Source organism: Mesoplodon densirostris, chromosome 18, assembly GCF_025265405.1.
Source record: "Mesoplodon densirostris isolate mMesDen1 chromosome 18, mMesDen1 primary haplotype, whole genome shotgun sequence".
NCBI classification, from domain to species: Eukaryota; Metazoa; Chordata; class Mammalia; order Artiodactyla; family Ziphiidae; genus Mesoplodon; species Mesoplodon densirostris.
Window position 1 is genome coordinate 9,952,999 of NC_082678.1, and position 17,893 is coordinate 9,970,891.

The following is a 17,893-nucleotide window of genomic DNA, read 5'->3' on the forward strand; positions in this document are numbered from 1 at the left end:
CAAAGCCCGTGTGCCACAACTGCTGAGCCTGCGCTCTAGAGCCCGTGAGCTGCAGCTGCTGAGCCCACGTGCTGCAACTACTGAAGCCCATGTGCCTGGAGCCCATGCTCCGCAACGAGAAGCCCACACACCACAACGAAGAGTGGCCCCTGCTCGCCACAAAGCCTGAGCGCAGCAGCGAAGACCCAATGCAGCCAAAAATAAAAACAAAAAAAAAAAACAAAAAAAACTGGCTTCCCAAATGAGATACTGTCAATTTTCCACCTAGTAAGTGGACAAAAATAAAAAATTTGATGTTACATAAAGTTACCATGAGTGAGGGAAATCAGGTATTCTCATCACTGAGGGCAGAATTGTAAATTGATGCAACCTTTGTGTGAGGACAACTTAGCATTATCTAGTAAGTTAAAAACTGCAGGTAAACATTGATTCAGCAATCCCACTGTTAGGAATCTGGCCTAGTTATGTTAACTAACATATTTTTCTAATCAGAACAATAAAAAATCAGTGAGAAGAGTGACATTGCTTAACATTTTTGCAAATCTCTGGTTAACAGAAGGCAGCTGGACTCTCTTATCTGCTTCTGCATTCAATCTGTTATGATATCACATCAAGTAATTTTTGAAACATTCCACTGTACACTGGGGAGAAAATGAAAGTGAAAAAGGCAAGTAACATCTAAATATTATTAGGAAAATAGTTTTGACCTTGCGGACTTCTTGAAAGGGTTTTTGGGACCACCCCCACCAGAAGCTCCCAGACCATACTTTGAGAATCACTGCTTTAAAGAAATTTTAATCAACATAACATACCCCCAAACTTCTGTACTTCCACACCACACACAATTCACACAGTTCAGAATTGATGTGTTTTTTCCTATGACTATACGTTACAATTGTTATAAAAATTTCATGTATCTATCATGCCTCCCCCCCGATAATCTACTTGCAAATAGAAAAACAGTGAGAAATAGTGAGAAATAGTGTCTAACACAGCACCAGAGTTCTCATTTTTGCCCTAAAAGACTTAAGACTTACACAACTAGATATCAACACAACACATTAAATAGGGTGGTGTCCAGCAATGTTTTTGCCACAGAGAGACTGAGGTGGCCCTCTAACACAATTTGATTTTCATTTTGGAGGCAAGACATTTCAGAAGCAATCAGTAACTGTTCCTTATGCCCTTTTTCTACCTGTATCTAATCCATGCATCAAAGTAGCCAAGCCCCAAGCTGGTACTCAAAAATGACTATAACCATTACAGCCTGGACAGTGGATCAGATTAGAACATGAGCTTCTTGAAGCAAGTATAGGGCTGATTAACATGGCATTCCTGGTAGGTGTGGTGGCATTAAAATGGCTTTAAGAACAATAAATTGAATAAAATCCTTCAACAGAAAAACCTGACCACATATCTAGAGAAGTACAGTGAAGCAAAAAAATGAAAACAAATGCTGAATTACAATTATAGTACTTCAAAGAGCAAGTTAAAAGTGTTTATTAGATTTACAAGAAGTTTTAAAAGGACAGAACAGTAGGATTAGACATCCACTTCTTCATAAAGAAAACCAGAGCAAGACTAGAAGAATTACCGAATAAATGACAAAGAATAAATTATACATTTAATCCCTTTATATATCTTTCTTAGTCTTGTAAAAAGTTAAGGGCTTACCACCGAGTTTGTATTTTTCGATTTCAGCAAATTTCAATGTGTCCCGGAAGAACAGATTTCTAGGGAAAGTGTCTACTAAAATGGATTATTTCGCCCAAGTTTTTCCGTGCACTTAAATTTCGGGTATTTTTTTGGTAAGTTTTTAACTGCTTTTAGTAGAAAGAGCCTGAATTTATTTAAAAAGTAACCTGAACTTAAAATCAAAACTTTGGATTCATAGTTTATGATTACCTAGTCTCCCTGTTATAAGATCTCATAATTCACTATGTATACTTTTCCTTTATGTATTATTCCTGTGATTATTTGATTAATGTCTGTTCTCCCTCTAGAAGGGTACTAGATGGTAAGCTATTCAAAGGCAGGAAATATGGTTGCTTCACTTGCCACTATATTCCTAGTGCCTGACATATAACAGATACTCAAATAAATACATTGAAAAATGCACACATTCATTTGTCATCTGTTCACATATTTTGGTCCTAACAGGATGGTTTAGGTTTTACATTTAAGATAACTGCCTTTCCACATAGGAAATCTTTTCAAGGGATAACCATATGTTCCTAAATATCCATACACCCATCCTTCCCATGAGTACTTCTCATGAAGAAATAAAATCACACAGGCACAAAAAAATTAATAGCTTTTAAAAACGGGGAAAATAGACTATCTAAGATAAAAATTCAAGTATAAATAACTTTTAGTTTATTAAAAAAGGGGCAAAACTTAAGCAGTACAATGTTGGAGATGATTAAGATACATGTATATATCTTACCTTATATTTTTCATTTGCAAATAAAACTGAGGCTCTGTGAAATTTGCATAGAGGGTTCTTAGGATCAATAACAATGGCTTTGTTTAGGGTATCCAAAGCCTTCTCAGATTTTTTCAGTGCGTGCTGAACCTGTAAGAAATAAAGATCCTATTTTTCCTTTTGATATTTATGAAGAAAGGTGAAAACCAAATAGTGTGACTCAAAACCAACATAGCTCCCAATTCACCATTACCCTACATAATGATAATCAAGATTCTATCTTTAGAGTAGATAGTTGGTTACCTTTAAGCCTAAAAGATAAGAAAAACCTTTGTCTTCCTTCTCAAGAAAATCTGTACTATTTAGCTAGATAATACTCACATTTTAACAGATTTATTATGGTCCTCTAAATATTAGACTTTTTGAAACTTTCCAAGAACCCCTAGAGGGTTTGGCTCTAAAACTTACCAACCCTGTTTCACTCGGAACAATTACACTTTTACATATTTTAGGAATTTGTTTTAAAAATGGTCCTTCTGCTTTACGTATTTGAAAACCATTAATCTGTAATTCTGGGTAGTAAATAATTTATTTTAAATAAACAAAACCAACCAAGTCTCACTATTTATTCCTGTGTACTCATATTCTGCTCTGTTCCTCCTTAGGTGAATTATATGTTAAAAATGAAGTGGAAAAGACTCACAGACATAGAAAACAAACTTATGGTTACCAAAGGGAAAGGGGTGGGGGAGGGATAAATCAGGAGTTTGGGACTAACAGATACAGACTACTATATACAAAATACATAAACAGCAAGGACCTACTGTACAGCACAGGGAACTATATTCAGTATCTCATAATAACCTATAATGGGAAAGAATCTGAAAAAGAATATACATATAACTGAATCATCTTGCTGAAAACCTGAAACTAACACAACATTGTAAATCAACTATACTTCAAAAAAAAACAAAAACAGGGAAACTATAGCAAAGATAAGTGACCTTTGTAGGTCTTAGAACCCACAGATCACACAATACTGGACTATGGGCTTTAGAAACTGGCCAGTGGCGGGTATTCAACCATCACACTTTGTCTGTTTTATATTATATAATTATGAAACCGTGACCCAGTCTCTTACCTGGAATTTGAGTGTGACTGGAAAGTGGGATTAAAACTGAAATTATGTTACTTGAAAATCTCAATTAAAATAAATAAATAAGTTAATAAAATAAAATAAAGTGGAGTGAATGGATGTGATTGTGGAACTTTAACGAACAAGAATGTGAGAGTAGGTACTGCCAACATCTGGTGCTAAATTCATCTATGCAATGATCTTTGCAGAAGGTTATTACTACATGTGGCCAAATATTCTGCCCACAGAAGTGAAATCCTAAATACTAGTTCCCTAACAGAGGAGCATACTCTTTTATCTAAAAACTTCAAAGAAACCACTCAAAATTATAAAACAATCTGTTCCACAATAACTTTAGAAGCAAGCCTACTTTAAAAAATGTTCAACTTGGGGCTTTCCTGGTGGCGCAGTGGTTGAGAGTCCACCTGCCGATGCAGGGGACATGGGTTCGTGCCCCAGTCCGGGAAGATCCCACATGCCGCAGAGCGGCTAGGCCCGTGAGCCATGGCCACTGAGCCTGCGCGTCCGGAGCCTGTGCTCCGCAACGGGAGAGGCCACAACAGCGAGAGGCCCGCGTACCGCAAAAAAAAAAAAAAAAAAAAAAAAAAAAAATGTTCAACTTCACTAAAAGGTATCAAGAGATAATCAAGTTTGGTTTATCTTAAGTAAAGTGATAGAAAAAAATCTTTAATTTGACATACTTTATATTTTTTGCACAGTATCTAACTATAAAAGAAGTTACCATGTCAATTTTTAAGAAAATTATTATAAAGAACTAGAATTCTTCCCCCAAAATGAATAGTGAAATTCCAAACTAATATAATTTTCCTCATATTGTACGCTTGTTCACACAAAAGCCAAACTTGCTGACAGAAAGAAAAAGGGGCAGGGGAAGGAAAGAGGGAGAGGGGAAGGGGGTGAGAGGGCAAGAAAAAGAACTTAAGGTACCATGTTTGCAGAGAAACTAGTAAATGAGATTTTAAAAAGCAAACATACCTTTTTTCCTATCTTATCAAAGTACAACTTATTATCAGATATATTAAAAAAATATATATAAAATTGGCAATCCACACTGCCTTATAATAATTTTAATTAGTCCTGACATATCTATATCACTCAGAGGCTAAAATACAGGAAATAATTTGCCTTAAATTATTACTTAATTTAGGAGCTAAATATTAACATGGAAAACTGCTTTCAAAAATATGAAGTGGGCTTCCCTGGTGGCGCAGTGGTTGAGAGTCCGCCTGCCGATGCAGGGGATGCAGGTTCGTGCCCCGGTCCGGGAAGATCCCACATGCCGCCGAGCGGCTGGGCCCGTGAGCCATGGCCGCTGAGCCTGCGCGTCTGGAGCCTGTGCTCCTCAACGGGAGAGGCCACAACAGTGAGAGGCTCGCATACCGCAAAAAAAAAAAATATGAAGTATCTCATATGAGTGTTATAATAACCCTATGAGGTATGCAAGGTGGTATTACTCGTCATTCATAAAATAGAAGCTCAGAGAAATTAAGTAACTTGCCCAAGGAATGAGGGTACTCCAGTGATTTGTCTTTATGCCAAGCAAAAAGGCAATAGTTTTGGCTGTAAAAGAATCCAGGATATTGTTTCAAGAATAACAATAGGGCTTCCCTGGTGGCGCAGTGGTTGAAAGTCCGCCTGCCGATTCAGGGAACACAGGTTCGTGCCCTGGTCCGGGAAGATCCCACATGCCGCGGAGCGGCTGGGCCCGTAAGCCATGGCCGCTGAGCCTGCGCGTCCGGAGCCTGTGCTCCACAACGGGAGAGGCCACAACAGTGAGAGGCCCGCGTACCGCAAAAAAAAAAAAAGAATAACAATAACAAAAAGCCCTAATTTTCATTATACCAATTAAGTCAATAACAAACATTTCAAAAGGGATTAACTGAACAATACTTAGAAAGCTACTTACTACTCCAATGTGGCAAAGCAAAACCGAACTTTGAGGGTTGATGTCAAGTGCTTTCTGGAAATGCATTTCTGCAAGGCTGAATTTTTCTTGCTTGTAATAAATCATTCCTAAACCATACCTGAGAGTTTAAAATAAAGTACAATTTTAGGGATATGAACTGCTAATTTAGTTCAACTAATAAAAGGATACGTATGGAACGTGGCATTTTAATAAACCAGTAGAAAAATACTTATGGTCTTAGGATAGGCAAAAACTATCAGTCATGATAAAAAATTGCCAAAGAATTCTAGACAAGTCACTTTTACAGGTAAAAACAATAAATCCAATCCAGTCAATCAATCAATCAATCAAATAAAACTATAACAATGAGGGAAAAAAGAAACCACATCCTTAGACCCACCACTACAATCTAGATTTAGTAACTAATTTTTACTGAGTGGTTATCATGTGTGTGTGCCAATAATTTTGTTAAATTCTTTGTGTGATTTATCTCATTTAATCCTAGAAGGAACCAAGGAGATAGGTACTGTTACCAATCACATTTTTAAATTAAAAAACTGAGGCTTAGAGAAGTTAAATAACTTGCCCAAAGTTATACAGCTAATAAGGATGCTAATCAGTTCCTTCCTTTATGATTCTAGACCCTAAACTCCTAACAATGCTACTTCCATGTTATTTGTCCAAATGCATATATATTTTATACTATAATTAGAATATGTATAGTGTCATGTTCTGCTTCCATCCCGTCTCCCCACTCACTGTGTCAAAAATATGCTCCTATAGATTTCAAAATTTACAGACTTCAAAATTATATTTTTTAAAGGCTTCAAATAGACTTCAAAATTATACATTTTAAAGGCTATGTAACAGTATAGTAACTTGATATACAGGTATTTTTCCTGAATTTTCAAAACATCAAATGAACACATTGTTACTGATTTACATTAAGGATCCCTCTTGGCTAAACTAGCTAATGATGATCGGGAATAAACACCAAATAATTAAGAAAAAAAGCACAATAGTGTATCTCCTTTATTTGTGTGGTTTTGTTTATTATTATAATTGTGTTAGAGGTGAAGAAAAGGTATGAAAAGTTCTGTGCTAATAATGGTGAAAGTGGAGATAACTGAAGATTGGAGTTGGAAAAACAAACTTGCTTAATGTTTAGTTAAATACTTATATAGTTACCTAAATAACTCAATATTGAAATTCTTCCCAGTAAAAGCTTGCTAGTCTAAATATTCCTCCTTTTCTCTAATTGAAACAATTATTTTTATAGCATAATATTTGATATGGTAAAGTTTTTTTAAGAATGCAACTATTGCAATATAGCAGAACAGACAGTACACATTTAAAAAACAACAGAAGTCCTATTAAGAACTGAGCTCTGAAAATATCACAGAGAACTTTATGTGAATGTTGGCAAGCCTGACTGTTTAATAGGTCAGCAGAAGCTAGCACTTATCAGGCCATCTTTCAGGCAATGTAACTACTTAGAAATGAGATATCCATTAAAAAGCACATATACACAAATGAAAAAATATATTTCAATAATCTAGTGCTTCAGATTTAGTGACAAATAGAAAATTGCTATAATGATTAACCCAAAAGATTAACCTTCCACAGTCCCAACCACTTTCTATTTTAATCACCATTTTAGTGTTCTAAGAAAAAGTAGCAAATCAAAGTAACAAAACCACCTATTTGCAAAAATTTGGTAGGAGAAAAGGTTGAAACTGTTGAATATAAGGATCTGGAATTCTATTGGCATTAGTTAAGAGTTTGTTAAAGGTATAAATTTCACATAAAAAACCATTTTGGTTAGAAGTTATCAACTAGTAGGTACCATTCTTAAGTATTAGTTAGTAATCAAATTCATGACAACAAAGAGATATCTAACAAGAAAAATTACTGAGTATCAGCCCCATCAATAAGACACTGCTTTTGCACTTTGTTAGCACTTACCATGCATTATAATGTCTAGGATTGACTCTGATAGCATTTCGAAAACAAGCTAATGCTTTGTCTAATTCTTCAGTTAACACAAACTCATGCCCTAATAGAGTATAGGCATAAGCATAATTTGGATCAACCTGGATAGCTCTCTGGAAGAATTTAATCGCAATATCATGTTCCCGTTGCAAACTGAAACAGTTCCCTGCTGCACACCAGGCCTTAAAAAAATGGAAACAAGAACCAAATGCACAATTAAAATTTTGTTTTATTTTTTTCTAACAAAAGCAATCTATGACTAAAATTAAGACTCAGATCTTGCTTACAACAGAAAGACAACAATTGAAAGAGTTTTAATATAGTCAATCCTCATTCATGGATTCCATATTGGCAAATTTGTCTACTTTCTAAAATTTATTTGTAAAACCAAAATCAATACTTGCAGTGCTTTAGTGATCACTGCTGGATCCAAGTGTGATATGTGTGTGTGTATTTCCCCTAGGAGCAATGGTTCAGTATTTGCCAATTCAGTGTTCATGGAGACTATAGAAGCTTAAATATGTTACAGAAGTACCACTAAATATTCTTGAGATGCATGGAAATAAAATCCTTATAGGACTGAAACATGTAAACTGTGCCTATGTCTTAAAATGACAGTTAAAATTATTATTTTAATTTAAAATGAGCACTTAAAAAACATCTTTCTGTTTAATGAACTCTACTCTTGGTGACAACAGCAATTATAACAAAACCAAGTCTTGATTAATCCTGAATGAAATATCTGCTTTATGATTTTTCTATTTGTGAATCTGCACCATATACTCTAGGATTTCCCCTTCTTCTCTGAGTCCCTGCCTATACAGAAGAATACGAAAATAAGTGTGGGTGATACTAAATGAATGATTTGGGTCATTTCCGTTTGCTAAAGATGATCAAAAGATAGCTACAGGGAATTCCCTGGTGGTTCACTGGTTAGGACTCTGCACTCTCACTGCCTAGGGCCCAGGTTCACTCCCTGGTCAGGGAACTAAAATCCCACAAGCTGCGCTGGTGAGGCAAAAAAAAAAAAAAAAAAAAAAATTTAAAAAAGATAGGGCTTCCCTGGTGGTGCAGTGGTTGAAAGTCCCCCTGCCGATGCAGGGGACATGGGTTCGTACCCCGGTCCGGGAGGATCCCAGATGCCGCGGAGCAGCTGGGCCAGTGAGCCATGGCCGCTGAGCCTGCACGTCCAGAGCCTGTGCTCCGCAACGGGAGAGGCCACAGTAGTGAGAGGCCCGCGTACCGCAAAAAAAAAAAAAAAAAAAAGATAGTCACATAAGCAAAGTGTTTCAGTTAATTTACCTCTGGTGAATTTTTATCCATATCTGTTAAGTCTTTTGAAAGAACTGAAAGAGCAACATCCTTTTGAAGATGCCAAAGTGTTGTAGAGTAGATCTCCATGCCTTCGACTCTATAATTCTCAATTCTTCTAACCTCTGAGAATATTCTTTCAGCCTGAAATACAAAAACTAGTAAGGGGAAAACAAGTTGATACAATTTACATATATAGAGGGAGAGTGCTGGGCACTGTTCTCATAGGACCTAAACGCTGCTTTGTTTTACAGTGTTTATGTGAACTAGTATTGATACTAACACATGGCCAAATTGAGCAAGCTTCCATGGTAGGTCAAATATTGATGTAATCATATTCACACTTAACCTAGTTTTTATAAACAAGTTATGGCAGGAACATGAATTCTGAAAAGAAAATTTGTTTCCACCAAAAAGACAGAAGAGAGATCTATACAAGGTTAATAATTTAAAAAGAAGTCAATTATTTTATTCTCAAAAAACACTATTCCATGTTTTAATTATGGCTTTATAGAATAACTCTCAGGAAAGGTGAGAGAAGAATGACCTCTGTAATACAAAACCTATTTTTGTACTGATTATTAAGAGGTTGAGCGGAAAACTTTAGGGGAAAAACAGGCTTGGCTGGCCATCAATCCTACGGCATGTTGAGCACTGAATATTTCCATCAATGTCTTACCTGCTAGGAACTATAGTCCCTGCCTAGTATAATTCCCTTTTCTTCTGCAGCACTCTCTTGACTTTAGGGTCCCTTCTCAGCTACCAAGTCAAAGTTTTTCCTCACCACACTCAAAGCTTCCAGAACTGTGCTTCTCTCCCCTGAAGTTTGAGGCTTTGGGTTATGTAGCTCCCCAGTTTATCAATTCAGTAAGTTAAAAATTCTGAAAGTCAAGTTTAGTTTAGAATAAGGAATATCTGGTCTACTCTTAATGAAATGAAGATGACAAAATACGGAAACAGAATTTATAAAACTAGAAAAATAGGAACAATTCTTACATATGGCCATATACTATCTAAAATTAGCTTAGATTTGTGACTTCCCTGAATCCCTTAAAAGTTATACAGATAAGTTTTTCAAATGGGCATTTTTCAAACATGCATTGGTTAAGAGAAGACAGACCTAACCACCTGCCAAATACAGGTTTTGGAAACCTTCTGGTTTAAAATTTTTCAGAATCTATTGCTTCCCCTGAAAAGTGACTGTGCCATAGACAAAAAGGAAAAAAAAAAAACTTATTAAATTAAGTTGAAACAAAGGCTTTCTTTAGTTAAATATCTGGGTCTACATCTGCTCTATAATTAGGGGTAACAATAAAATTCATGTAAAGTACCTGTGAAACAATAAATAAGAAATAATCCAAACAAAGCTTTTACCTGTGAACCAATTAAAAAAACCACAATCCAGCAATGAAAAAGTCTTTCTGTCTACAACTCTTTTTTCTTTAGTACTCAAAATTGCAAGATAAATTACAATTTATTACAAGATAGGTTACAAAAATTACAAGATAAATTACAATTGTAATTTACAGTAAATTACAATTCTGAATTTATTCTCTACCTGGAAGTACACTTCACCCCTAGAGCTTTGCATGGCTCATTCAGGGAGAAGTAACCTTTTTCTGAGCATGTTTTTTTAAAAATAGCACCATACTTCACTGTCTCCCAATCTCCTTACCATGCTTCATTTTTCTTCCATATGACTTATTGCTATGCCATATGCTTATTGCTATTATTATTGCTTATTGCTATTATTATTGCTATTTCTTTCATATGCTTATTGCCTGTCCTTATATATTTATTGGCTTACAATATGTCTCTTACTAGAAAGTAAGCTCTCTGAAGGCAAGCAATTATCTGTCTAGCTATATTACAGTACAGAAGAGAGTCTAGGATACAACATGCACTCAAATATATGCTGAAAGTAATCAGGGCAAATAAGTGACCTTATTATCAACTTTAAATAATTTATGTTAGAGAAATTTTACTAATATATAGGTTTCTTAAAGTCTTTTTTAAACGTTTTTTTAATTTTAAGTTTAGGGGTGGGGGATGAAGTGCTTTGAAAGAAGAAATGGGGAGTAAATTAGAATTTTCTTTGGCTTTAGGCTAATCATCCTCTCCTTTCCTGATTTAAACAGATAACTTAAGCAACAAATATAATTAAAATTAAAATGATAAAAGCCTTGTAATACGGACATTATGTTCTCGATTACATACAACTTTCTTCATAGTATTAAATTTATAAAACATACTAAATGCCAAAAAGTCATCCCAGTAAGAACTCTATATATATAGTAGAAAGAATTGATTATAAATATCTATTACATGGTAAATACATATTTTCAGATCCAACTAAGTAGAATACAAATGTTTCACATAAGAATGTATGGATGGGGATTTCCCTGGTGGTCCAGGGGTAAAGAACCCACCTTTCAAGCAGGGGACACAGGTTCCATCTCTGGTCAGGAACTAAGACTCCACATGCTGTGGGGCAACTAAGCCCGTGTGCCACAACTACTGAGCTCACGCCTCAAGGAGAGAGCCCGCATGCCGCAAACTACAGAGCCCGCGTGCCACAACTAGAGAGAGAATACCTGCCCGCCACAACTAGAGAGAAGCCTGAGTGGCACAACTAGAGAGAAACCCAAGCAGATCATGTGCCATAACAAAAAGATCCTGCATGCCTCAACAAAGATCCTGTGTGCCCCAACTAAGACCCGACACAAGCCAAAAAAAAAAAAAAAAAAGGAAAAATAAATTAAAAAAAAAAAGAATGTATGGATGACTTGGGTTCTCTACAATCTATCTCAAGTAAGCCCAAAGAATTTAAACTACCCCTTAACACAAGAAAGAATTGTGCTCATAAATTATAAATAGTGACAAAATAAATATAGACATTACATAATAAATACTGACCCTTTATATCTAGGCTTCTCAAGCATAAGCATTTTAATTAAATTTAAATTATCTCTAGAAAGGCATATATAACTATTTTTCATACTTACTTGCATGTACTCTGAAAGTTCAAAATAGGCTCTTCCAATCTGGCACAGGACCCAACCAGTATTGTAGTGGTGAGAAGGTAGGTGGCTCAAGATATTTATAGCTTCTTTGCAGTTGTATGAGCACAAAGCTAAATAACCTTTCCCCATTTCACGAAGAAGGCTCATCAAACCTTCTAGGAGAAAACAATGTAGTAAACAAAGGAGAAAAACACAGTAAAGCAGTCTGGTTTTCTAGAAAGGCTAATTACAAAATAATTCATTAAAAATTCCAACATCTATCCAGAAAAAAATGGAAAGCACTTTAATGAACATAAATAAATTTACTTAAAATAAGTGAATAAAATACAAAGAAGATATTAAGCATTTAAAACAGACCTGCTGCTGCTTTCTGTAGATTAAATGCCTGGATCTGAGGTGTGATTGTGGAGATTTTCCCTTCTGAAATGATTGCAGAGTCTAATTTTGTTATTTCTAGGCTATCATTTATGTTAGGTTGAGTTATTCCTCCTTTATTAGTTTTACTTTTTGTTTTTCTGTTTGGGATTTTAGGTGGAAACTTCATTTTTAATTTTTTGCTATTCTCCTGTAACAAGAAGGAAAATCCCACACTTATTATACTCATTTATTTTAGACATCCCCCCAACCCTTTTTCTCAAGTATTAGATATAAAATAAACAGTTTTGATTGATCTGTATTTTTCTCAGAAAACAAGTCATCAAAGTCATTTAATTTGAAACGCAACAATTCTGAAAATAAATCATAGTAACTAACTAGTGTTTAAGGTACATTAGCTTTAAGCATTTCTCTTTATTGAAAGTGTATCACTTTTGGGACTTCCCTGGTGGTCCAATGGTTAAGAATCCTCCTTCCAATGCAGGGGACGTGGGTTTGATCCCTGGCTGGGGAACTAAGATCCCACATGCTGTGGGGCAACTAAGCCCACGCACCACAACTAGAGAGAAGCCCGCGCACTGCAACGAAGAGCCCATGTGCCGCAACTACAACCCAATGCAGCCAAATAAATAAACAAACATTTAAAAAAACCCATCACTTTCATTATTTAAAAATAAGAAAGTAAGTAGATACAACATCTAATTGTCTCAGAGCATTGTAATTTATAAGGTACAAAATTGCTGATCTATATATGTCAAAGTTAAAGACTGTCCATAATATTTGTCAATGGATGAAGAAAATTTACCAAAGGTATAAGTTCCTCCAATGGTGCAAAGAAACGTGCAAAGAAAACACAGAAAATTTCCATTTACTCTTCCCACAATTTTTCCCAATGGTAACGTTTGACATAACCGTAGTACACCATCAAATCCAGGAAATTGGAATTGGTACAACACTAGCAACCAAAACTATAGATCTTATTTGGATTTCATCAGTTTTCACATGCACCTTTTAAAAAATTTTGGTGTGTATAGTTCAGTATAATTTTGTCCCATGTATGGATTTGTGTAATCAACTACCACAATAAAGATATAGGACTGCTCTACCACTTCACAAAGAAATTCCCTTGTGCTATGCTGTAAAAGTCACATCCTCCGCTCAGTTCTAACTCCTAATAACCATTGACCTGCTCTCCATCACTATAATTTTGTAATTTCTACTATGTTATGTTTATTAAAGGACCAATAAAATTTACAAATGTTACAGATGGTCCTCCAAATTAAAAAACATTAAAAAAATTTTAAATAGTCTCCTAATTTATTCATCAGACATTGAGTCATCGATGAACAGAAATTTTAGAGGAGGAAGCATTAAGTAAATGTGACATACAGAAATCTTTAAATTACCTTGGTTGTAGAGCTGTCACTAGTAAAAAGTCGTGAACTTCTTCGAGGCAGTGCATTTGGGGGAGATGTGATAGTGGGGCTCAATACCTGAGGTGTTGTACTAAAAAATTATAAAAGTAGACATTAAAAAAAAACTCAGTTTATGACCATTAACTATTGTTTCAATTCAAGTACATTAAAAAATAAGTATTCAACATGTTTGCATTCTAAAATTGATGAGATCAGTCCTTTTCTCATCCCCCTATGAAAACTCTTATTTAAAAAATGATTCTTGTTACGATAAAATGATAAAAATTATAGCACAGATCTTCACTCTATCTGAAATTGCTAATTTGAACTTAAAACAATCCACATAAAAATTATGGGTCAATAAATAGTAAACACATCTATAAACCAATTATCTCTAGCCCTCATTTGCAACTATAGCAAGTTAGAGAAAAAGAAAAAGAAAGCTGGACATGGACAGTCTAAATGTGGGGTATTTGCCAACAAATAGATACCACTAGAACAACTGATACCTGGGAAGTTATTACCCTGTAAATTCAAACAGCCACACCAAGGGATTATTCTGTTTAGAGCAAAAGGAATCTAATAATCACTTGGATAGATTTTTTTTTTTTTTACTTTAAAGGCAAATCTTAAGATACAAGAATTCTATTCTTAATACACACACTATACATAAAATAGATAAACAAAGATTTACTGTGTAGCACAGGGAACTATATTCAGTATCTTATAATAGCCTATAATGGAAAAGAATCTGAAAAAGAATATATGTATATGTATGTGTATATATATATATATGTATGTATGTATAACAAATCATTTTGCTGTACACCTGAAACTAATATAATTTTGTAAATCAACTATAGTTCAATTAAAAAAAAAGAATTCCATTGTTAGAAAGCAAGCAGATTTAAACCTCAAATTATCTAATTGACAGTAAGTCTATGGACTAAACTATTTACAGTTTATACAGCTTATGGGAAATCCTACTAATTACCTGAGTCTGGGTCAAAGAAGCTTCTGAAAATAAAAAGAGAAGCTGACCAGTGAATAAAAGAATGCACCGGCTTTCAAAGACACAATCTCAATGAAGAGATTTCAGCAAGTGAGGTCATTTGGGTTGACCAATTTACTTTTTAATGATAATTTTTAAATTAATACTATTTTTTTTAGCAGAGTTTAAGGTTCACAGCAAAACTGAGGGGAAGGTACAGAGAATTTCTATATACTCCCTGCCCCCACACATGCACAGCCTCCCCCGTTATCAGCATCCCCCACCAAAGTGGAACAATGTTACAGTTGATAGATCTACAGTGTATCACATTGTCACTCACTGATAATCATCCAAAGCCCACAGTTTACCTTAGAGGTCACTCTTGGTTTCGTATATTCTATGGGTTTGGAAAAATGTATTATGACATGCATCCATCATTATGTTATCATACAGAATGTCTTCAGTGCCCTAAAAATCCTCTGTGTTCTGCCTACTCATCCCTCCTCCTTCCTTGGCAACTACTTACCTTTTTACTGTTTCCATAGTTTTGCCTTTTCCAGAAACCTATTCATTTTTAAAAGTACCATTATCCTTTACTTGGCAGGAACAACTATGTGTCATTTATACTATACATGTAAGCTATATTTTGTCAATAAGATTACATAACTATAGAAAAGACTTTTGCCTGAGAAGTAGGAGGGAATAATTTCATAGTATGGAGCAGTTTATAGGGAGGACTAGCCTGAGAAAGATGCTGAGCTTGCTTTAAACAGGCAAAAGGCTACATGAGGGTAACATACATCTTGTGGGGGTAGAAGTAAAAATAAGAGAGTTCTGGGGCTAGGAGGTTAAAGAAGACATCCCTATATTATAATTTTCATCAGGGTTCTGTTAGCTCCAAAGGGCCATCTGACAAAATAAAAAACTCAAAGTCTGACAGGCACCAGAAAAGTGAAACAGGATACTGCATCTGTTTAACTAGGAGTTTGACACTGAAAGGCATGTGCTCCAGAATCAGATTGTTGAAGTTTGAAATCAGGTTCTACCACTTACTACTTTATTTGACTATAGGCCAATTATATGAAATACCATTTAAAAAAGTTTTTGTAAATAGCATCATCTTATGGCTTTGCAATAAAATATGAAATATCCTAGTAATTATAGGAAAATGCCTTGGAAAGATTATAGCAATGATTTTTAGAGGTTAACATGTGGAGAAAATGATGACACACAAACTTTCTTGGGTGATTTAGCTAAGAGTACTAAATAAAAGAACAGACTTCTACCAATTATGATAGAGTAATATGGAATTATTTATTCCAGATTTATTCTCCCATCTTAATCAACTATAATACTGAACAAAATATATGAAACAATGTTTTTCAGACACTGGACAGCAGGTAGCACATGCCTGAGGAAAGTTCTGCGGATGCAGGGCAGGGAAGGGGACCACAACTAGAGCTCATTGGTCTCTGTGTGTTGAGAAGAAAATGTTGAGAATTCAGGGAAGCCAAGGCAGTTAGAATCTGAAGGTTGCAGCACCAGAAAGGAGAGCGCTACAAAGAGGGGAGCTCCAAAGATCTGTAAGAGGTTTCCCTAGAATCTTCAGTTGAAAACTGACCAGTGCAGGTGTTTGAGTGTTGTATAATAATTTGCCTAGTCTTGTCCCAAGTTGTTGATAGGGAGCTTTCAAACCTTCAGAATTTCCCAAGTGATATCTTTGTTACTCATTGTGGGTGTCTGGGACCATGCCTAAGTTTATGCTAATGAAGTGACTCATGGTGGGGTCCTACATAGTTTCAGGATGGGGGGCTGGCCATATTGGAAAGATTAACCATGTGACTAGAGGACTGGGCTTTGAGCTAGGTGATATTAGCCTGACCTCCTCTAGGAAGGGGAAGGTGGCTGGAGACTAAGTTCATTCAAGGGGTCAATGACAAAATATATCATGCCTATGTAATAAAACCCCATTAAAAACTCTGAACATCAAATCTTGGTTGAGTTTCCTGGTTGATGAACACACAGATATGCCGAGAGGGTGACATCTTGATTCCACAGGGAGAGGACACAGAGGCTCCTGTATTCAGTACTCTCCCAGATCTTAACTTATGGGTCTCATTTGTCTGGTCCTGCTCTGTATCTCTTATAATAAAACTGTAATTTTAAGTATAGCACTCTCCTAGATTCTGTAAGTTGTTCTAGCAAATTATCAAACCTGAGGGGCTAGCATGAATCCTCAAATTTGTAGCCAGTTGGTTAGAAGTGTGAGTGGCCTGGGGAACCCCTGAGCTTGTAACTGGCAAGTCAGTAAGACTTGATGACAGTCTTGTTGGGACTGTGACCACAGCCTGCAGAATCTATGCTAAGTCTGGGTAGTCAGCATCAGAATTGCTTTACAGTATTGCAGTGAGGAAACTACCAGAATGTGGTGAAAGAACTACTGAAAAGGAGCAGGCAGAACAATTCTTGGAGCTCACCTTGGTCTGGGAATGGCTCATATTTTCAATAGCCAGAGTGAAAAAACCTCATACTAAACAGGCCATTGAGTAGAGTACTCAAAGTGGGGCAAAATTAATCCAGACTAAAGGCTGCTCTTGTCCCACCGAACAAATTAAAAAGCAAAACCTGAAAGGATCAAGCTGTTAACAAGTAATTTAAGTGAATCCCACATATGGTCACCTTATCTTTAATAAAGGAGGCAAGAATATACAATGGAGAAAAGACAGCCTCTTCAGTAAGTGGTGCTGGGAAAACTGGACAGCTACATGTGAAAGAATGAAATTAGAACACTCCCTACCACCATACACAAAAATAAACTCACAATGGATTAAAGACCTAAATGTAAGGCCAAACACTATAAAACTCTTAGAGGAAAACATAGGCAGAACACTCTATGACATAAATCACAGCAAGATCCCTTTTGACCCACCTTCTAGAGAAATGGAAATAAAAACAAAAATAAACAAATGGGACCTAATGAAACTTAAAAGCACAGCAAAGGAAACCATAAACAAGATGAAAAGACAGCCCTCAGAATGGGAGAAAATATTTGCAAACGAAGCAACTGACCAATTAATCTCCAAAATATACAAGCAGCTCATGCAGCTCAATATCAAAAAAAAAACAACCCAATCCAAAATTGGGCAGAAGACCTAAATAAACATTTCTCCAAAGAAGATACACACATTGCCAACAAACACATGAAAGGATGCTCAACATCACTAATCATTAGAAAAATGCAAATCAAAACCACAATGAGGTATCACCTCACACTGGTCAGAATGGCCATCATCAAAAAA

General features: G+C 35.7%; 1 protein-coding gene across 4 annotated transcripts in view; it reads right to left on the bottom strand.

Moving 5' to 3' along the window:
- The window catches only part of CDC27 (cell division cycle 27), a 60,846-nt gene that overhangs the window by 6,399 nt on the left and 36,554 nt on the right, over nt 1–17,893 (bottom strand). For 3 of the 4 annotated variants that reach the window (XM_060081209.1, XM_060081211.1, XM_060081212.1), the window contains 7 exons: nt 13,595–13,694; nt 12,171–12,378; nt 11,796–11,968; nt 8,782–8,934; nt 7,453–7,661; nt 5,488–5,605; nt 2,447–2,575 (listed from right to left, as the gene is read on the bottom strand). In XM_060081209.1, the coding sequence (XP_059937192.1) occupies nt 2,447–2,575; nt 5,488–5,605; nt 7,453–7,661; nt 8,782–8,934; nt 11,796–11,968; nt 12,171–12,378; nt 13,595–13,694 (1,090 nt within the window). The remainder of the gene's footprint in view (nt 1–2,446; nt 2,576–5,487; nt 5,606–7,452; nt 7,662–8,781; nt 8,935–11,795; nt 11,969–12,170; nt 12,379–13,594; nt 13,695–17,893) is intronic. The other variant, XM_060081210.1, reaches the window with a different exon arrangement.